Below are 23,522 nucleotides of genomic sequence, written 5' to 3'. Positions count from 1 at the left end.
ATGCTCACATAAAAAATTGCAGAGTATGAAGACAAATGTGGGCCAAACTGTTTATTTGAAAGGCAAAGAAGTGTTCTTGTTCCTTGGGGGTGTGATTAGAAAATTAATTATGTGATTAGAAAAATGCTATCTTTGTTAAAATGAATACATAGTGCTTTTGTGCCAATCATCTGAGGCGTACATTTCATAATATGTATAGTTGCACTATTAATCAAAGGTTTGGGGAAAGTATAATTTTTAAAGAAGTCTCTTACACTAACCAAGGCTGCAATTTTTTATTTAAAAATAAAATGAAAACAGTAATAATGTGAAATATTATTACCAATTACCAAAATATATCTTCAGTGTCTCATGATCCTTTAGAAATCATTCTAATATGCTGATACACTGCTCAAAAAATATTTCTTATTGTTATCAGTGTTGAAAAACTGGTCCCACTTTATATTAGGTGGCCTTAACTACTATTTACTTACATAATAAAATAAGTGCAATGTACTTATTGTGTTCATATTGTATTGTAAAACACCTTTGCTGCTATTGAGGTGGGATAGGGGTAAGGTTAGGGAGAGGGTTGGAGGTATGGGTAAGTTTAATGGTGGGTTGAGGTGTAAAGTATGGGTCAACAGTGTGATTATAAATGTAATTACAGAAATTAAATACATATGTAATTACATGTAGTTTTTTTTAAATATAAGTACAATGTAAAAACATGTATGTACACAATAAGTACATTGTACTAAATTATTAATTAAAATGTAAGTACCTAGTAGTTAAGGCCACTTAATATAAAGTGGGTCCAAAAAACATAATATTTTTTATGGAAATCATGGTGCGTGCTTTTTTTCAGGATGCCTAAATGAACAGAGAATTCAAAAGAACAACACTTATTTGAAATAGAAATCTTTTGCAGCATTATAAATATATTTACTGTTATTTATTGTGTCCTTGCAGAATAAATGTATTCATTTCTTTATAAAATAAAATCTTACTGGCCCCAAAATTTTGATAATTTATTTGATGTAATATAACATATATTATCCTGTATTATTTAATCAGAAAAAAATCCAGTGTATTTTCTTTAATTTGTATAAGTCCATCAGTGGAGAATGACATTTTTATGTTATCACTGAGCTAAACAGCCCTATATTATTATTATTATTATTATTATTATTATTATTATTATTATTATTATTATTATTATTATTATTATTATTTAAATATTCATATTTTTATTTTTATTGTTGCAGTCTAATGATTTAGCTATTATTGTGTCAAAAAGCAGAAAAAAGAAAACGACTGAAATAGTTTATGCACATCTGCAGTTTAAACAACTAAAATGTTTGTTATATATATATATATATATATATATATATATATATAGGTCAAATCCTATAACTAACATTGTGTTGGTGCTTCTGAACTAAGCAAAAAACTGTTTTATTCCTATGCATGCCTGTGTTGTTTATTGGCTGGCTCAGATGAGTGCTCTGGGAGCCGAGCCCAGAAGCCAGAACAGTAAAAAGTGCAAACAGATAAATGTAAATGTGGAATTGAGAAGCCAAGGCAGCTCAGCTACTCAAAGAAAGTTTTGACAGGGCTCTTCCAAATAATGGAAGACATTTTTGGCCGAGCTGGAACAAACTATGTCTTTATAAAGTTCTGCAATTTTCTGGAAAATGGCGAGGCTGGTTGCTCAAAGTTCATTTGGAAAACAAGCGTTTCTTTCTCTGTTCGCACATGACACTTAAATGCTAAAACATGAGGATAATACAAGATGAACTGAATGGACAAATGAATCTGGGTGGAAAAACAAGATGTCATATACTGTAGACGGAAAATAAATCAGACAGAAATAACAAGCTTTTTTGAGTACATGGGGATCCAAACTCACAGAGAAATCACTAACCTTTTCAGGAGCCAGACTCTGGGTACTGTAGGGCAAAGGACTGTCACAATCAGGAATGTAATCTTGGCAGTAGTCAGCGGCAGTCTGAGGATCATCCACGAGCAAGAGCTGCTGGATCTCGCCCTGTAACACACATAGAACTCTCGCATTGATTGGGTAACATTCACTGTACTGGTGAAATCCCTGTGATCAAAGAGAAATAAAACCCCGTTTAGCACCGTATAACAGGAGCACATGCTGATGTGAAGCAGAAAAGTCATTTAAGACGAAAAACAACTTGTGTAACACTGATGAAATGGGGGGAAAACTTGTGGAATGTATTTTATTTGCATTTCGCATTAAGCATTTTGGAAGCGCACTGCAAATAAGAGTTTATGCTACAGGAAAAACAATCTTCATTTTTTAAAAATATTTTCAAACTTGTTAGACATCTAAACAATTTTCAATAAGTTGTTTATAAATTAACTGTGCTATTCACTATTGCTATTAAAGAGCTGCCATTTCAGTCAAAAGATGTAAATGACCACAGTCCCCAGAAATTAAGGAATTGTAATGGGCAGCAATTTACGTAGTGCTAGTCCTAGTGTCATGATTCTGCCCTTGTGTCCTTGATTTTTCCTAGTCTTGAGGCAGGACCATGACAGACCCATGTTTTGTGTACAAGCGCATGGCCTTGTCTTTGGGCCATGTGCTTGTGTTGTCTCGTTCCCTTGCCCCGCCCCCCTTGTAACCTAGTCGTGTCTTGATTGTCCTATCTGTAACACCTGTCGTGTCTTGATTAGTACCCCTATTTAGATCTCCTAGTGTGCTCTGTCTTGCGTCGGTTCATTGTGTTACTTATGTGCTTCTCAGATGTGTTCCACACTGGTGACTGTGATTGTATCCTGTATACCGTGAGTGTTTGTTTATAGTTAGTGTTTAGTGTCTTTATCTGGTCAGCCCTGTCTTGTTTGGTTATTTAGTCCTTACCCTAGCCCTTGTTTTCCCCCTCGTGGGTTTTTGTTTTCCCTTTTTGTAATAAACCCTTTGTTTGAGAATCCCTGTCTGCACCTGAGTTCCTCCCTTACCAATACTTGACAGAATGAACCGACCACCAAAAGGGAACTCAGCAGACAGGAGGCAATACTGGATGTTGTCAGCCAGCAAGCGAGATTGTTTTGAGGGCTCTCGCCTTGTGGTGTTCCGGGGGACCAGGGGAGGTCGTTCCGGAGCGAGCGGGCGAGAGGAGGAGCCCCAGAGGTCCCCACCTACCCAGCTGCCAACGGTTCCAGAGGGTCGTATCCTGGCCGTGGCCACTCTGGGGGATCAGGCACATCCCTCACCGAGTCCTGAGGTGCCTCCCACACCCGTCGGTCTCCCCGGGAAGCGAGGGAGACGGTTATCGTGGGAGTCTGCCTCGGAATCGTCGGAGTCAGCCCTGCCAGAGACCGAACTCCCCCAACCCGCCTCTGACCCAGCTGTGGTCTCTGCACCGCGCCCAAGGAGGAAGAGGAGGAAGAGGGGGCCTGCCGGTCCTGTGACCCCTTTGCCTCCCGTGCCAGCAGCGGAGAGCGCTGGCGTGCCCGTGCCAGCAGCGGAGAGCACTGGCGTGCCCGTACCAGCAGCGGTGGGCGTGCCCGTGCCATCAGCGGAGAGCGCTGGCGTGCCCGTGCCAGCAGCGGTGAGCGCTGGCGTGCCCGACCCAGCAGCGGTGAGCTTGCCCGAGCCAGCAGCGGAGAGCGCTGGCGTGCCCGAGCCAGCAGCAGTGAGCGTGCCCGAGTCAGCAGCGGTGAGCGCTAGCGTGCCCGAGCCGGCAAAGAAGAGGGCTGTATGCAAGTCGGCAGTCGTGAGAGCGGAGGAGAGAGCCGCGGCCGACTCTGCAGCAAAGACTCTTGTACAGTCGGTTTCATCTCATAAGGAGATGCCAATTGTCCTAGCTACTAAAGCATTTTCTGATTATTTGTCCCGTCTTGTCCAAATTTTAGAAATCCCCGTCAGTCCTGTCTTGTCCCCTGACCCTGTCCCCAGAGGTCCCAAATGTCCAGCCGTTGTCTCCCCGTGTCCCGTTGATGTGGCCCCGTGTCCCGTTAATGTCGTCCCCCCGTGTCCAGTAGATGTCGTCCCCCCGTGTCCAGTAGATGTTGTCCCCCCGTGTCCAGTAGATGTTGTCCCCCCGTGTCCAGTAGATGTTGTCCCCCCGTGTCCAGTAGATGTTGTCTCCCCGTGTCCAGCCGTTGTCTCCCCGTGTCCAGCCGTTGTCTCCCCGTGTCCAGCCGTTGTCTCCCCGTGTCCAGCCGTTGTCTCCCCGTGTCCTGTTGATGTGGCCCCGTGTCCTGTGGTCCCCCCGTGTCCAGTAGATGTCGTCTCCCCGCGTCCCGTAAGTGTTGTCCCGCGTCCCTTGTCTGGTCCTGTCATGTCCCCTGTCAGTTGTCCCGAGACCCCTCCCCGCCCCTCACCACCCAGACCTGCCCGTACCCCCCGTCGTCAGCCTTCGTCCTGTCCTCCTAGGATTCCTACCCCTCCCACCCGCCCTGGTCTGTCCCCCATGAACTTTGTGGTCCCGCCCCCTCCCCTTCCCTGTTTGTTTTTTTGGATTTGTCACCCCAACCCTGCCGTTGTGTACTCATGTTTGCCTTTGTTGTTATTTGTCATGTCCTGTTGGTTTGTGTCTGTGTCCCAGTCTGTCGTGTCCCGTGTTTGATGTTCCCTTGAGGAGCGTCTGGAAGCCGCTCCTTAAGGGAGGGGTTCTGTCATGATTCTGCCCTTGTGTCCTTGATTTTTCCTAGTCTTGAGGCAGGACCATGACAGACCCATGTTTTGTGTACAAGCGCATGGCCTTGTCTTTGGGCCATGTGCTTGTGTTGTCTCGTTCCCTTGCCCCGCCCCCCTTGTAACCTAGTCGTGTCTTGATTGTCCTATCTGTAACACCTGTCGTGTCTTGATTAGTACCCCTATTTAGATCTCCTAGTGTGCTCTGTCTTGCGTCGGTTCATTGTGTTACTTATGTGCTTCTCAGATGTGTTCCACACTGGTGACTGTGATTGTATCCTGTATACCGTGAGTGTTTGTTTATAGTTAGTGTTTAGTGTCTTTATCTGGTCAGCCCTGTCTTGTTTGGTTATTTAGTCCTTACCCTAGCCCTTGTTTTCCCCCTCGTGGGTTTTTGTTTTCCCTTTTTGTAATAAACCCTTTGTTTGAGAATCCCTGTCTGCACCTGAGTTCCTCCCTTACCAATACTTGACACCTAGCACATAGGATGCATGTTTTTAAAATAACTACACATCTCTGAGTACGTTGCACCCAAGATTGAAATCAGGCCCTAAACAAGGGTTTAGTACCACAACAATTCACTATTCACCTCAATTCCTCAATTCACAATGCTTATGTTTGAATGGTGAAAGAGTGCAAGGTAAGACAGAATATATCCAGTAATGTTTTTGTCAAATTTTGCTTTTTTGAATGGAAAATAGCCTACATAATTCATGTGATTCATGTAATTCATAATTGAATGTGACTATGGAGTCATTTTTAAACATATTAAATACATGATTAAGTAAGTGATTACGTGCGTGTTTTAAAATAAAATTATTTTTTGCAAGTAGAAGTAAATGCAATATATATAAAAAAAAATCAAGTTCAATCTCTATTTATTTTTTCTTTATTCTCTTTATTCTCTATAAAGCAAATAAAAATATGAAATCTTAATCCACAAATTCCTTTAAATAAAAATTACAATCTGGCTGCAAAAGTAGCTTCAAAAATTTATTCTGATAGAATAAAAAATTTTTTATAATTATTATATTAAAGATTGTATATTATAGGATGCTTGGTATAAAATGGATCTCTAAAATCTGAACAGATATATGTAAATAACAAAATGTATGTAAAATAGCTGATTTACTGTACACACGAGCACACGAGCACACAAACATCCGTAAGCATGTTGTTGCAATGTGACAAATACATTATAAGTGTTAAGAAATGCTCAAACCCATACTGAATCTTTATTTGAAATCAAGATGCAATACCATAGGAGAGACCGCCCCCTACTGAAAGGCAGCCATAATTCCATTAAATTACTTAGACTTTTTGAAAAACCTAATTTTCAGATGTTAACACAGCGCACATTTATATATATTCACAATAAAGAGATCTTTCATCATAAGGCCAATGGAGAATCTTTGACTCATAGCTGGGGTCTTGCCAGTACATGAGTGGGATGAAGAACATGAGGTCAAAAACTGGCAATACCCAAGATACCACACAAACACATTCGGCAGGAGAGTACAGTCAAACCACAACATTTCTCACACTACTCTGACATATGCTGGATATTAAAAAGAAAAATAAATATCAGTATATACCTAGCCAACTAATTACACTGCACTGATCCCACAAGTGTTCTCTTCTCTCTTTCTGTTGGATGAAATTAGAGCCTCATGCTCGACAACTCAAGGACTCAACAAGCCGTTAACACAGTTTTGTTTCTGCATGCTTTTGACCAACCATTTGGCATCAGGGGACCAGACGTGAACTGGATATTATGGATCGTATCTGCATCTTCTAAGCAGAAAGAAACAACAGACAAAAAACAAACAAACACTAGAAATAACTAAAGATGTGGATAATCTGCTGTTTGTTTTGTGTGTGTGCTCTAGTTCAGTTCTCCAGTTCATAAAGACTCCTCAGCTCTTTAGTAATTTGTAAGAATCTGGAAGCAATAGACGGCACATTAGCCCTGACCATAGTCCCCAGGCTCCCGAGCAGCTCTCCCACGCTGAGAGATTTGGACCGGAATATAAACCCTCTGGATTCCCCCTCAATCCAGGGCCTGGGAACTGGCCTCAGATTGGGTCCATTTACACATCCCCCAGTACCAGCCTCACCCAGATCACACTGACCCCATGACACAGATGCAGAGGAGTGGACCCCGAGAGAAAGAAAAATGAGGGGAATTAGTCATCATTCATCATCACGGTTGTTCTGAAAAGCAGAACGAAGAAGGATGGGATTATTTTCTTTTCTTTTGAAACACAAGACGTGGTAAAAAGGGTGCAAAAGGGTGCAAAAAATCAAGATATTGAAAAAGAAAATGTCTTTAAATTTAAGTTTTTAGCAATGCATATTACCGTATTTTTTGGACTATAATTCTAAGTCGCACCAGTCCAAAAATACATCATGATGAGGAAAAAAAACATATATAAGTCACACTGGACTATAAGTCGCATTGATTTGAACCAAGAACCAAGAGAAAACATTACCGTCTACAGCCGTGAGAGGGCGCTATATGTTTTCAGGTGTAGACTACAGGAGCACTGAGCAGCATAGAGCGCCCTCTCGTGGCTGTAGATGGTAATGTTTTCTATTGGTTCATTTCTCTCTGTTCATGTCAAATAAATTTTGAAAAATAAGTCGCACCTGACTATAAGTCGCAGGACCAGACAAACTATGAAAAAAAGTGCGACTTATAGTCCGGAAAATGAACCAGGTTAAAACATTAACATCTACAGCCACGAGAGGGCGCTCTATGTTGCTCAGTGCTCCTGTAGTATACACTGAAGACATATAGCGCCCTCTTGCGGCTGTAGACGGTAATGTTTTCTCTTGGTTCTTGGTTCAAATCAATGCGACTTATAGTCCAGTGCGACTTATATTATGTTTTTTTCCTTGTCATGACGTATTTTTGGACTGATTCGACTTATACTTAGGTGCGACTTATAGTCCGAAAAATATGGTATATACTGAGCTACTTATAACTGTTTTTGTGCTCCAGGGTAACATATTTAAAATAAATGTATTTCTTACTAAGTATAGTCCAAATCTGTTAACATATTAAAGCTGCAGTAGGTAATTTTTGTAAAAATATATTTTTTTACATATTTGTTAAACCTGTCATTATGTCCTGACAGTAGAATAGGAGACAGATAATCTGTGAAAAAATCAAGTTCCTCCGGCTCCTCCCAGTGGTCCTATTGCCATTTGCAGTTACAGACCGCTCCTGGTAAGAAAACAACCAATCAGAGCTGTGGTCCGTAACTTTGTTTGTGTTCAACACAAACCGGTACCGCAGCGGAGTAACCCAGTACCTTTGTGATTCTTCATAGACATAAACAGAGAAAAGTAGTTCCGGCTACGATGTTATTCCGCAAGACGCAAGCAGTTCTGTTTATTAACCGCAAGAGCATCAAAAGTTACCAACTGCAGCATTGCTCAAGAAGACTTACTGATATAAACATTATAATTAAACATTATTTGGAATACTAATTTTGCACAATGCAAATTTTTAATATTAAGACTAAAAACATGTTTTAAAGAATTTTATGATTTTTGAATAATATCGCTCGTTAAATGAAATATATTTTAAGTGTTCCTGAAGTTTACTTGCAATAGCTCCACTTTAGCACCATCAAATATACAGTACTTCAGTATATCTTTAGTTGGACCTCAACACTACTTCTGAACAATTAAAGTGCATTAAGCACAAAATTAGTTGTTCCAATTTAGCAGACTTTAAGTATAGCAGTTTAGTATACCAACAGTACAATTGCAGAGTATTTTTATTAAATACATACTTATGTAAATATATTTGTTGTATACTTAGCATTAATAAAAAGTATTTCAAATACATTTTAATATATTTATTGTTATATCAAGATTGTGGGATATTACAAACAGTGAATAAAACATCTATGCTGCCATAAAAAAATTATAGAATAGGATGTCACGTAAACGTTGTGATTTGGAAGCACCCTAATGACTCTTTGCCTTAAAAGACAGAATCTTGAAGGTTTTCCACACAATCATATTGAAGGAAGCTCCCGAGATAGTTTCTTGCTCTTAAAAGGATTTGTTAACAGGTACATTGTTTTGGGCTGGATTTTGGGACATATGGAATGGGATGGAACTGTGTGTCTCTGGGTGGGATTTTGGCCACAAGAGCTAAAGGAAAACAGTGGTATTGGATGGGTGGAGTTGGGGAGGTAAAGTTATTGCAGTGGGCGGCTGGAGGACACTGAGAAACATCAGTTTTTTGGGGGGTTTTTGTGGTGGAAGCAGATACCCTTAAATGTCCACTAGACAATAGCATTCCCCCTGAGTATTTATGTGGTTTAAAATATATAAACCACACTGGCCAGAATGTTAGTTGATGTCCTGAGGGTGCTTTGCAGTGCGACCCCTCCTCGTGCCAGAAGTCCAGCACACTTCAGCATGAGGACACAGCCAAGAGCAGTGATGGGACTTCCACTCTAATCTACATCTAGCCAGAACCATCAGAAACAAGAAACAAGAGATTAGTCATGGTGTTTCAGAGCATGTTCAAACTTATCAGCTTTTTCATCTGAATGATATACAGTATAAACCCCAAAAGAGTCATATAGGCAGATATGAACCCAAACATACTGCACAATGAAACCAAATAACTCAAAATGTATCAAGCATTGGAGCTCCAGAAAACTCTGCAATTTTGGAAAGATGCCCTTTGGCTCTTTTAAGTGCTGATAATAGAGATCTTACAAGAAGCCAGTGTAGTGCAATAGTTCTTCCAAAAATGAAAATTTTGTCATCAATTTCTTACCCTTATGCCTTTCCAAACCTGGTATGCAGAAAGATTCAACTTGAATAACATGCTTGACATTCTTTCATTGAATTATGACACGAAACCACCATAAAAATATACAAATAAAAATTGTGTAAAAGCAGTTCCAAATTGACAGCTTTTGGTGTAAAATTTAGATCCATGCACCCTGTTTTTCCACTGTTAACCACTAGCTTTTAACCACTTCAACTGGATTGAATCAATGATTGAATGAGATCTGATTCATGAATTAATCATTCAAGATTTGGGAACAGGATTGACTAAATTTCGTTTTGGAAGAAATCTGACATTGTTAGCTCTTTCTCATTAAATGACAACTCCAATTTATCTATTGTAGCACGACTTCAAGACTTAAGACATTTTTAGTCCTTTTGTCACTTTCATTAAAATGAAAAACAATGGTGTATGAAGTAAAAATAAAGTCATACAAGTTTGAAATGAGGGTGAGTAAAACATCAAATCAAAACACAATGAACATTCTCATTAAAAGGCTTTGGAAATACACACTCTTCAACACCAGCTTTTATTTTTTTTAATTAAATACCTGAGAACAACAGACACAAAGTATAAAGAGTGAAGGGTCATCTTAAAAAGTGTGTGGGGGGGTGCTCATTCGGACAGCACTAATTTCCAGGTGAGCAGGGTGGCATTCTCTAGAAGTGGAAACAAGCCTGAACAGCACCTGTTTATCCCTCTTTGTGGAGACAAGACCCCAAATTTAGCAGCCCAGATAACTGCCTCTGATCCACTCTTTCAAACTATTCAATTAAACATCAAATAAACAGACTGCCACTGCTTATTCCATTAAAGCAAAGCAGAGGCATAAATATATATGAATTCTGTATGAGCGCAAATTAAGCTGATCAGAGATTCCCTGTCACCTCTCTAGAGAAATATCTTGTTTGCTGTTTGTTTGAGAGTCACAGGGGAGTACGATGAGCAAATACTATAGCATATATAAAGAAGTTGAAGAGAAAAGGGTTTGGGGAATATGAAACTACAGCACAGAGAGTGCATTAATAAGCACAAGAAAGCCTATTGGGCTCAAAAATCCTTTACAGAACATGTCTGGGTCACATCACCACAACACAACGATATTCATAATACCAAGGAAAGAAAATGCAAATAATTAAGTAAAGAATAATAGACGACGGGCCGTTGTATTATTAGAAAAATAATGCACACCCAAGGTGGTGATATGATCACGACGTGAAGCGGGTTCCAAAACGTCATTTCAAAGCTGGTAATGGAGACTTGAGCCATGAAAGCATTCTAATGCAGTTATTAATGAAGTTATTAGAAAGAGAGTGACACACAGAGAAAGAGAGAGAGAGAGAGAGAGAGCTTGTGTGAATAAGGGCTAACGTACCTCTGTGCTTCTCTAAACAGCGCTGTCTCCTCACTAGTGAGATATGTCACGTGTAGCCTTTAAGTTGCTACATTATATAGGCTAACTGATAAAATCGTCAGGGCAGCACTGACAACACCTTTTTGTGCAAACTTTGTGACCGTTATTACGGTTTAACTATGCAAAGTGATATGGAACTGTAAAGCAGTCAGAAGAGCTGCCTGGAACTATGTTCACCATGCGTTTCCCAGAAAATAATTGCACACCTCAGAACGTTCGTCAACCAATCAGATTCAAGAATTAAATGGCACCGTAGTATAAATACAAATGGCTTACCTTGCAAAATAGTTTACATCATTATATTATGTATTACCAAGCAATGCTTAATTTTGTTCAGTCCGTGGTGTAAAAAGTTTGCATTAGGAATGAAAGAAAAAACTCTTAAGCAAAACATGGTCAGGTCAAAGTTGGTCCTCTCAAATTTGTACCAATTTTACTGGTAGTACACTGTATGAAGAATGTTTGGGTACAATATGTCACAGTTTACTTAATTTTGCTATCCTCACAACTATAGTAAACGTATATATATATTGGACTATTCATGTGATACATTTCCTTGTATTCCATATCATACCTCAAATACCTCCTCATCTAGCAACCGGGTCCCAAAAACAACGACCCCGTCCGTGCTGACCACAGGGCTGTCTCCACGCATCAATTCCAGCGTCTGCTCCTTCTTACAGTCCAGGTACAGCGTAACAGACTTGCCCTCCACGCTGTAGGCTATCCGATGCCATCTAAGAAGGGATCACAGCAAGGCTTATCAGTGTCAACAACAGCAGAGCTTTATCACAGCACTAACCCAGGGGTAAAAGTGAGATTTAGGAGCATGGCTATTAGAAGTGGATTATGGGTGGCTTAAATGTGAAAGAGCATTCTATAAACGGACACTGTGATGCTGTGGTACCATACAGTATGTGTGTTCCTGGTCTTACTGTGAAAAATTCAATTGCGTTGAAATGTAATGGCGTTCTCTTTTTTTAGAATGTTTTTCCTCTTCCGCTGAAATCACCAATGCCACATTGTCTTAATGTTTACCAATAACCAATATATTGTTCGCTATATAAGCTATTCAGGCCTTTATCAGAAAATATCGCATTTGATCTAAATATAAAAATCCTGTTTCGCTATGAAATACATCAGATTATAGAAGTAAAATGGGTTTTGAATGTCAAATATTATCATTTATAAACAAAGAAAACTTTGGAGTACACAAAACACTCACTTCCCATCGGCCAGATTGATTTTCTTAAAAATGGGGTAGAGATCTGGAGCTGGCTGGCCTTGGTGGTCTTCATAGAGGAATACAGGCGATCGGCCAAGCTCCAGCCCCAGCTGCTGGACTCCCTGCTCATCATACAACGACACCAGGAAGAGCTGAGAGTTCTTCTTAGCCTTGACCGTGGTCATCAGAGAGAAGTTCTCAGGGAAAGCAGAATCTATAAAGAAAACAGAAAAGCGTTGTTCACATTCAACATGATACCTGTAGAATATGCACTTCAGAAAAATCCAGTGGCCTCAAATGCTTGTAGGGCTGTGAAAGTACACCTCAAAGAGTACATACCTGGAAAGAACTGTTTAGTTGGAGCACTGAGTTGAATCTTTTTGTCTATCCTGTAAGCCATGTCTGTTACTGATGAGTCCTTTCTTTCGGTGCACAGGCCGGCCTCCACTGACACTCCCTCCATGTCTTCAGACAGCTCCAGTACCCGTAAAACATCGACCAGATTAGCTGTAATAACAGTATTGCAAAGTGCAGTTGTCTTACATACACAGTCATGGAAGTATATTCTCTGTAAGTACACTCAAATGTCTTTTATTTCATTTATATTCGATTCTCTGCAAGTATATTTTTTCTTTCCGAAGTACAATACAAGTGCACATTCAATAAGACTAAGTATTGAAAAGAGTATGATTGGGCTAAAGAACTATAGTGCCTGGCAAAAAGAAATTCTATTCGATGTTGCATGTGTCAAAATGATAGGAGTTATGAACACTACAAGGAATGTAAAGCACAGGGCTAGAGCCTGATGGCCCTGCAGCTGTATTATTCACTAAGCCAATCCCCTTTGGGTCACGGCATGATCGAACAACAAGCTGAGAGTTTGGCTGCCGTTAGTTTGCTGATTTGCAGTCAACTCAAAGTGTGTTGATCTACTTGGAAGCTTCGAGATGCAGTCACGTTCAAATCAAGGCCACAGCTGGTTATGGAGGGTGGGGGGTGTCATTATGGGATAGAGCTATGACAGACAGTCTAGCCTGAGATAGTTAAACGCACACCTGACAGGTGACACTGGCAGCGCCTCTTAAATATATATATATATACATCTCCAAGACTTCCACTATCTAAGGTTTACAATCACTTGAGATGTATTTACAGGAAAGTTGTAAGAAAACACTTTATAGCATTTAGAAATAACTGCTGTTGATGTTTAAATGAATCTATAACTGCACAGGTTAATCTAATGTTGTTGTTTGTTGACTAACCACAACATTTGGCATGTGTGTCAGCTGAAACAAGGGTCCTAAATTTAAATTGCCCTCCTGTTTCAATGGCCCTCCTTTCTCTCCTCTGTTATTTAAACATGTGGGAAGAGTTGTCCATGCCAACCAACTGCCTGCCTGAAAAAAAGTATTCCATTTTATGGCCTATTTATTTGTTTAGCAGATGCCTTTATATTGAGCTGACTCAAAGCATGGTGACAGACTAGTAAAAAGGGGGTGCTAAAATCCGGCCGAGACTCAAAAACAATGGAAAACATCGGGTACTCACTTAACGGTACTTCAGACAGGGTTGTGTTAATATGTTGTGCCATGTATTTCATCACACAGACCTTGTAAATAAATGAAGATTTCGGCTCACTGCCCATTGTCTCACACCACTCAACTCTCCACATCTGTTAATGTTCACTGGTTTAAGTCCATCAGTCTAAGGTGAAATGTATTTGACAGTTCTGTAAATATGTCGCTGTAACTAAGTGGGATATGGATGATTGGAAAAATGCAGCGACTTGAGAAAGCTGGTGTCTGTACACTATTGTTATGCTCTCATTTAAATATACATGTACACATACATATAAGTGTATGAAGAACCAGGTCAGTAATGTTTATATGTCTGAGCAGCCATGTTATCTGCTTCAGAAAAGGCCCATTTATCACAGGATTCTAGTAGGTTTCAGCTTTGCAAATGTCAGACATCTCGACTCGACATCTCAACCAAAACCATAATTTTGACTGCTGTCTAATCCAAAACCAGCCGATTGTGAAGTCCCACAAAATAAGGAACTGCCCCGGAAAATGCCTTTGAAATACTATCTGTAAACAACTGTTCAAAAGGTTGAGGTCAGTAAGATTTCTTTTCTCAAAGAAACCAATGCAACAACAACAAAAAAACATATTAGGCATTTTTTTCAACACTGATAATAATAATAATGTTTCTTGAGCAGAAAAGCAGCCTATTAGACTGATTTCTGAAGGATCATGTGACACTGAAGACTGGAGTAATGATACTGAAAATTGGGCCTTGCATCAAAGGAATAAATTAAATTTTAAAATATATTAAAATAGAAAACAGTTATTTTAAATTTTAATAATATTTCACAATATTACAGTTTTTACTGTATTTATTATCAAACAAATGCAAACTTGGTGAGCAAAATAGACTCTTTTTTAAAGCATTACAAAGTCTACACCGTTTTCTTCTTTATCAGTTTAAGAAAATAATCACATTTTAGCTTTTTGCACTTGTGTATTATTTTAAAATCCTGCAATGTGCCATATGAACTTCAAAATTTAAGATTCTGTGTAGATTCTCATTTAATACAGTAAGAACTGAACACATAAAAATAATACAATTATAAAAATGTTGCTTACAATACTTTTAGATGATGTATAGTATCACATTTGAAACATCATATCAACACACTAATTGTTAAGATAATACCTTGTGCTCAAAGTGACTGTGAAACTTGTTTACCAAATACTTAGAATGAAATTGGATTAGATGGAATGGGTAAATCAGTGCGCTGTTAAATATCTGCCCTCTGACCTCAAAGAAATTCACAGGACAGTTATAACAGAGGCCTAATGATCTGAGGACAGGAGGAGAAATGCCTCCTCTGAGTGAGAATTCTTTCAGCACATTCCCAAGATACCCAGCTCATAGTGAACATGTTCTTGAATGCTCTCAAAACAAAGCATCCCAGACACAGACCGTCATTTTTCTACTTAAGGAAACGCAAATTAAAGATGCATCAACATTTATGACATTAAACCAATAATATTTCAAACTAACTGAAATATTCAGTGAAGTACAGTACGTAGGAATACCAATGTTTGAAATATTGCCAGGGAAATTAGGCTATTATGCCTACAAGTAACCTTAAATGGTCACAAAGTCAATGTGTTTACAAGAGAATAGGTAGTAGGCTAGGAACTGAAAAAAAACCTGCCCAAAATAAACCCTTTTTAACAAATCCTTGGAATGTTCCTCCCCCAGTATCATGAAGGGGCCTGGGGCAGGTGGCTGGACGCCATGTTGGATATCCGGAGCTAGTCCAGATGCAATATGCTGATGCTCTGTATATCCGCCAAGAGCCAAACCTGAGCCAAGTCTACAAATCACATTCATCAGAGGCGGTGAAACTCAAGGCGGTGCTACCTGTCTGTTTTATTCACCTGTACGCTTCGCCAAGTGCTGCTCTCACAGATTTACCTGTAGCTATGTCACCTATGCTTCATCTGGGGGGCTTATCCAATGGAGGCGGCTTTCCAGCATCCTCTCAAATGAACTCAAGATTTATGTGAGTTGCAAATTACTGTACATAGAATGCTTGATGAGTGAACCTTCTCACCCCATAAACACATCTGTGTGTGTATCTAGCACTTTAGACTAAAAGAACAGTTCACTAAAACTGTATGATTTTTTTCTTCTTCTGCTGAACATAAAATTAGATATTTTAAAGTGCCCCTATTATGGGTAATAAAAGGTTCATATTTTGGTTTTGGGAATCCCCAACAACAGGTTGACATGCATGCAAGGTCAAAAAACACTTTCACTGTCTTATAATATGCATTTATTTTGACCTTACTTGCTCAATGACTCCCAAACAATTTGTTTAATGATTAATTTTTCCAAACCCCTCCTTTACGCGACGTTAATCTGCAGTGATTGGTCTGATTGGTCTAATTTTAATTGCTTCATGCCTGTAACGCCTGATAAAGCAGCGTTTGTGAGCGCAGTGCTGCTTTGTGTACAGCGTTACCGGGAAACAGCTATTTTTACCACTCCAAAAGCAGCAAAGAATGAATGAGCATTTTCATTCAGACCAATGCGAAAAGACCAACAAATGGGCGGGCATTCGAGCAATATGCTAATGTTTCATGTTGACGTCAACATTAGACCGTTTGGGATTCGTTTAAAAAGTGACTCAATGATTCAGAGTCGACTCTTTCTTTTGAGAGGCAATAACTTTATACTTGGTGCACTTTCAGATTTAAAACATTGCAGGATGTTTTCATTCACTTAGAGCTGTATTACACACTGCATGAAACTAATTTTAAAAAGTCCATAATTTGGCACTTTAAAGAATGTCAGTAACCAAACAGATTCTGGTCCCAGTGACTTCCATTGAATGGGGGAAATCATTAAGTCAATAGGGACCTTCAAAAATCTTATTTTGTGTCCAGCAGAAGAAAGAGTTTTATAGAGGATTGAAACAACACTAGGGTTAGTAAATGATGACAGAATTTGTATTTTTTCTGTGAACTATCACACTTAATTTAGTCCAAAATGTAAATTTAAAACTGCAGTTAACATGCAGTTATGTGTCTAAAACTTTACATTCAGTTCACACTTAATAATATTATTTTATACTAAAGTGTTCTTCTTTTTCACAAGGGTATCATGTTTGTTACATTACATCCCTCTTTGTCTTCCCCTTTACAGGGGGCTTCCATAAGAGGTCAGAAAAACAAATCCACGAACCAACTCAAACACTACAAATACTGTTTTTAGTATATTATATGATTACTTTTCCAATCTATTCAATTAAACTCTGAATGAACCAGTGAAGTGCTTTGGTGAAGTCTATTAAAACATTATGTTACTGATCTCATGTTTGCACAATATGTACTAAATTCTGCAACATGATTCATTGTGGTTTTTACTGGCTGTCTGCACTCGCCATGAACATCCTTTGAGCATTAACCTTGTGTTCCTGCCATCTCTGCAGTTCTCATATTGTCCCACCTCTTTATTTACTGAAAGCAGAGCACTTGGGATAGGAGTCTTGGCTAAATGATTAGCTGTAAACTTACTATAATTTGAGGGAGAACTCCCTTTAGTGTATATCAGTCAGTGTATATCCTCCCACACTAACTCAAGACCACAGGAATATTTACCACACCATGAGAAAGACTCCAGCGGATTTTTAAAACATAATACCACAAATAGATATATTTACTTATTATGAAACTTACTATGAAACACTACTGTAATTTTACATACTACTGGAGTCACATAGATATAAGTACTAAATCTGTGAAAATACAATATTTAAGGCCCTTCTGAGGCTGGATATAATTGAATTACTGGTCGTGACCCCTGACCTCAAGGGGCCTGCAGCCAACCCCTATATACAGCCGAAGCAATGAAGCGAGGAAAGATGGGACAATGCAGCTCAGAAACGCCCAAAGACACACCAGAAACGCTATCCCAGCTTACGCCCCCTCAGCAATGACCAATCTCTAGTTACTCACACTTTAAAAATTGTTCCACATTAGACAAGCAAAAAATGCAGTTCAAATCTCAAAGTTCCTTTTGTGTGTTGTTGGATGCTATTTTAACTCGTTTGTCTTTCAACAAACTCTTTCATTTGTTCATTCTTTTCCAAGAAAGCGTAGGATGTTGGTTATATGCGTGGAAATAATCAACTAAGATCTCCCCAATGGACTAACGCTAAATGAAACAGATGGACGAACTGCTCTACAAAAATGTTGAGAGCTTGGAGCACAAACGTGATTGAGATTTGAATCTGGATCTGTTTCATGTTATCAATAATGTTTGGAAGCCGGTCAGAATGGTGGCTGGATGCTGTTAGAAAAGCCTGGAATCTGCCCCACCGCAGCGAACTCTTTCCCTCTAGGAGTCATGCTGCACTAAACCCACAGTTTGGACGGAACAAGATTGTTTAATACCATTCCCATCTCGCTCAACATGCAACCAGATTCCCAGCTGAAAATAAAGAAACTACTTCTCAGTTGCAGAATCGTTCATTTCTCTAGTGTGGTGAGAATTTGATGGCAGTGGGAGCAGTATGTGGGTCCTGTGGAGCACTGTGGGATACTGTATCCAGCGTACTTAGAGTCTGGGAACAGCTGAGTGGACGGCATTATTGTGCCAGGGAGCTGAGCATCATTACACATCAGTCTAACATTCCTCTCCCTGTAAAATTTGTTTTATGATATTTGCTCACTGTGAGACATCCAGCAAGGCTCACTGTAAGTGGGTTCACAAAGATAACACCTGCCTCTCTCTGAACACTGCTGTCCCCCACCCCAATATTCAAATTAAGCACACAAACCCTCCCAGTCTAAGACTGACCAGCAGAACTTTACATTATGCAGCTAATGAGCTTTAATATAATGTACGGCAACTGTAAAAAGGTGACATTTGTTGTTGTTTTGCAAGTTTTCATAGGCAAAATCTAAACTGAAATTCCTTGTAAATGTGAAAAGTTTCCAAACACATAATTCTGAGTGGTTTGAAAGTGACGTTGTAGTACTCTTGTGAATGATGTCGGAGAATTACTGGACGAGAAGAAATTGTAGAATAAAGTTTGTTTGCACACAAAAAGTATTCTTGTAGCTTTTTTAAAATCAGGGTTGAACCACTGGTGTCACATGGACACATTTTTTTTAACAGCGTCATTACTAACTTTCTGGGCCTTGAACATGGTAGTTGCGTTGCTGTCTATGCTGGGACAGAAAGCTCTCGGATTTCATCAACAATATCTTAATTTCTGTTCCGAAGATTAATGGAGGTATTTGGATTTTGAATGACATGAGGGTGAGTAATTAATGACAGAATTTTCATTTTTGGGTGAACAATCCCTAAGTAATTCATATGTAAAATTTTTATATAAACTGTGTTTGTGTGGTGTTTTCAGTATTGCTTTTTGGTGTGATTTCAGGTTGAGGCAATATGTTTGACCAGACATCAAACATGTAAGACAGGAGACTGGAGTGTTTTTGCCGCTCCCCTTGGAGACACTAGTTGTGCAGAAATCTTTGATTATCTACTTGATCTATGATAGGCCAATGGCAATCGCTTTGATTGCAATTTTTGCTCATCTAATGGAAAGGTGAAAAAATGTCATCATTTTCAGAAATCTATATAGCCATATTGAAATGAGGATGGAGCTCTGCTTCTGTGAGCCAGATGTTTGTATTGTTTCTGGATGGAGGACAAATTTTGCACAGCAGCACTGATGGCCCAAGTTCCTCAGCAGCAGGGAGGCATGACTGTTTAGAGAAAGAAAAGGCTCTTTTGAGTAGAATCTCCCATCCTCGTTGGCGTCTTGTCTTTAAATATTCTCATCCATACAGTTTCATGTATTTGTTTGTTCAGTGGGATCAAAAAGAACAAGCATGGCTGCTCCACTGCAGGACTTTCCAAACAGGCCGTGTGAAAGGTGAGGATCTGGGGCAGCAGAGCGGAAGGCATGGACCAGACACACATGATAACCACGAAGAGAAGATGCAACATTAGAAATAGTCCTCCCACAGCCTTAGAACTCAAGGCCTTTGAAGTGGACAGGCCAGATAGACTGGATATAAATATGGAGAACAAGCAGGACAGAAGAATCCCAATAAGAAAAAATGCCTTTGTTCTCCATGTCAGACATGACAACACACTGTGGCTACAAGGTCCTGCAGTTTAAACACATGAAACTAATGCCAGACTTTCTAGGGCAATCATGCAAATATCCGACAGCTGACTCAACTAACCACATCCTGCTCTGTCATATCAGAATCCACTGCTGCATCAGACAGGAGTAATAGCACTGCCACTGCATCTCTGCAGATGCCCTTCATACTGACCTGATCAACATATACAAGGAATTCATTGCAATTATAAAATCTACCAATTTATCTGTGTCCTTAATGGCACCAGCACTCAAGTTACATGAACTGCATAAGCTTTTATGAAACTTAATGATCTTGTTTTCCAGCATCTTGAGCTTCAGTGAAAGCAAAAGCATCTGACTGTCTGAGCCAGGAGTCATATGGTCAAATGTCACTTTGCTTAGTGATATAAAAATAATAAATGTATCTTACATAATAATGTTTCTTTGATTACATTTTGAAAATTCTAAAACATATTTTGGAGGTTTACAGGCTGCTTACAGTAGACACACTTTCATTTATCATTGAGATTATATTATAGTTCTTATTCATATTTTGAAACTGAATTTACATTTATATTTTTCATTATCATCATTTTTATTAATGTTGTTGCTTTGTGTTCATTTTAGTATTTCTTTTTACAGTATATGTCAGTTTTTAGACATTTTTATTTTAGCTTTTAATTAATTATTGTTATTTTAGTACAAAAAGTTAAAATACACTAACAAAAGATATGCTGCATTGCCAAATAACAAGTTTTATAACTTTTTTTTTTAAATACATTTTAATTTTAGTTTCAGTTTAATATAATAACCTCGCACTTCCCCAATGCTCAGAAAAAAGGCAGTGATTATATGCACTTTATATATAATCTCTATAAACATGCCACTGACCTTTTCACACCATAACAGCAGCATGAGTAATGCATTTGTTTAATAATTTTCATATTCAAAAAAGTCCAACATTATAGTTGTATAATAAATTAACTGTGTGGGGTACACTAATACTGCTGACATCAAAACAAGTTTTCAATTGAAACTGCCCACATTTGCAGTCATCTTATGGTGTTGACATATATACTACATTTGTACAATAGCAGGTTTGGCCAACTGCCCATGAGGAATTTTAATCTACTGGAGTAGGTCAGTAAGCACTCATTCACCTATGTCTCAAGCCAACGTTAAACTGTTTCACAGCAAACCGACAGCAGTCACACGCACACTCAAACATGACATGACAGTCTACTGGAGAATTTCCTTCCTTGACTGCTCCAACTATGGGAGACAGGTAACTACACCTGATCGATGATTTTGACCTAATGGAGCATACTAAAGACAAAAGAGTTGTGAAAGCCATTAAAATGGGTAAAATAGAAAAACAGAGGACCATGGGAAGTGTTCAAGTGAACTGTAACACCATCAGTTTAAGCTATTCGAGGGGGTGAAATCACTATCACACATAACCACCACCCTCCTGAGGTGAATACTAATGAATTACTTTAAGGAATTGGATGTTAAATGACAGAACTATATCATTTGAATTAGCAAGTTTGTGTTATTTACTTTACAATATAACCAAAATGGGTTGTTGTGGGGGCGGGGGGGGGGGGGGGGCAATGTATTTCTACTGGAAAGTTTGAGCAGATAGGCTATGTATAAAGACCTACATTTCACAAAATGAAGAGACTGAGCAACAAACAAACTGTTCATATGAAAAGAGGTTGGGGTTAAGTGAGGTCGTGATGGGGATGGCAAACATTTTTAAACGTATATTTTTGATAATCACAAAAAAAAAAATCGATTACCAAAAACTACCAAACTCTGTTTAAAAAAAGAAATTTTGATTTGAAGAAAGAAACTTGAAATACTATTCGAAAACTATAGAAATAGTTAAAAATAAGCTGTAGCCTAATGCTTAAATACTAAAGACAGATGCAAAGTACCGAATAAATCAGGGAAATATAAACATACAGTCTAAACTTAGGGAGAGTGATTTGGAAACTTAGTGGCTGTCAATCATCCTCAAACACAATGAACAAGTTCAAACCGGTTGAACTTAGCCTTTTTTAACATTTATCTCAAGCTTCCCCACATCGATAAAAGCTCGTTATAAAATGATTAAGGTAAAAACTGCAAGTGAAATGCGACATGCGCGCAGATCGTCACGAAACATTCTGAGCAACTTAAACTAAACCAAAGGTTATTTACTAGGGCAGCTAGAAGCCGCATCTGTAACAAGTGCATAGGAAATAAATACGTGGTTTCAAAGGATGAAAGGATTTTTGATTGAGAACAAAAAAGCAGTGTTAAAAAAAACAATTGTTTCACGTTTAAATGTAGGCTACTTTACCCGCATGTGTCGTTGTGGTGCACAGAGAGAGAAGCAGCGGCACTATCGCGCAGACCGCGGTCTCCTTCAGCCGCGTCATGTTCAGCACGCGTTACCTCCGCTCGAGCGCTTTATCACACAACCAGCAGATTACGACTGAGGAAACCCAGAAGCCATAAGAGTAAGAGAGAGAGGCAAGTGCTGCTGCGGTCCCAGTCTGTAGTTTCTCAAGATGCAGAGGCTTTTTTTTCTCTGAGTATCCTCCTCTCCTCCAAGACCGCTAAGTTCTGTCCCTCTCATTCAGTTTCTGCCTCCTCTTCTCACTCCTTTCCAAACTTTCTCCCCGTCCCCTCCTTTGCGTTTATCTCCAGACTCCCGGTGCTAAACGGTGCCTCCAGAGGACACGTGTCAGAAATTGGATGTGTTGTGAGTGTGACGTTGCTGTAATGTATAGGCCTATATAATGTAGCCGTTAAAATGCATAGAGAGAGCACATTATGAACTAGCTTAAGCTGATTTACTGGTCTAAGACTGGCCTGAGGATTAGTTTTGGGCACTTTTCAGGTAGTCAGAATTAGAGACCTTCTTAAAACCAGCCTAAACAAGCTAAAATCAATTTGTACAGTAGGCCTACTCAAAATGTATGTATAGAGTGGTGGCCAAAATTATTAGAGCGCAAGTATTTTTAGTAGCTAAAAAATGGTTTTAAGTCAACTATTTCTATCTTTTTGCTGTAGGAAATATGAGTTTCTGTTGCAAGCATTAATACAGATTTGTGCCACTGTTTGTTAATTTTTCAAAGCATCCTCATTTTACAGCATTTTTACACTTTTAAGAGTACTGTAGCTCTGCAGGTAGGTTTCTTGAAGCATCTTGGAGACGTTGCCAGAGTTTTTCTGGATTGAGTCTGTCTCAGTTTGTTCTGTTTCTTCATGTCATTCCAGACAGATTGATGATGGTGAGATCAGATCTCTGTGTGGAGCACTGGCTGTTGTCAGACTCCTTGTGGAAACAAAAATCTTACTGGATTATTACCATTAACGGCAAAACAGATATTTCATATTGACACACTACAGCAATATAATTTTTAGCTGCTGAAAATACTAGTGTTGTAATCATTTTGGCCACCACTGTAACTATGTGTATATGACACATTTCTGTCATTACTCACTTACTCACCCACAGGTGTCCAAGTCTTGAAAATCATAGTTTTTTTCTCAGCAGGGCATAAACATCTATTTAACTAATTTACAAATTCAAGGATTTAACGAAATTAACTAGCAAAATTCAAGGATAGATGGTTGGATGGATGGATGGATTGATGGATGGATGGAAGGAAGGTAGGATGGATAGAAGGAAGGAAGGAATGATTGATGGATGGACTGATGGATGGAAGG

General features: G+C 39.1%; 1 protein-coding gene across 1 annotated transcript in view; it reads right to left on the bottom strand.

Annotated features, from left to right (window-relative positions):
- The window catches only part of LOC127953270 (collagen alpha-1(XI) chain), a 53,706-nt gene extending 31,244 nt beyond the window's left edge, over positions 1 to 22,462 (bottom strand). Inside the window, exons 1-5 of the mRNA XM_052552287.1 lie at positions 22,147 to 22,462; positions 12,455 to 12,622; positions 12,116 to 12,329; positions 11,465 to 11,627; positions 1,907 to 2,029 (exon numbers count right to left, since the gene is read on the bottom strand). Of these exons, the coding sequence (XP_052408247.1) occupies positions 1,907 to 2,029; positions 11,465 to 11,627; positions 12,116 to 12,329; positions 12,455 to 12,622; positions 22,147 to 22,225 (747 nt within the window). The 5' untranslated portion in view covers positions 22,226 to 22,462. The remainder of the gene's footprint in view (positions 1 to 1,906; positions 2,030 to 11,464; positions 11,628 to 12,115; positions 12,330 to 12,454; positions 12,623 to 22,146) is intronic.
- Between the last annotated feature and the right edge of the window lie 1,060 nt (positions 22,463 to 23,522).

Source organism: Carassius gibelio, chromosome B3 (genome assembly GCF_023724105.1).
Source record: "Carassius gibelio isolate Cgi1373 ecotype wild population from Czech Republic chromosome B3, carGib1.2-hapl.c, whole genome shotgun sequence".
Classification (NCBI taxonomy): domain Eukaryota; kingdom Metazoa; phylum Chordata; class Actinopteri; order Cypriniformes; family Cyprinidae; genus Carassius; species Carassius gibelio.
Note: the sequence above shows the minus strand (reverse complement) of the source record. Positions and strands in the feature narration are given on the sequence as shown.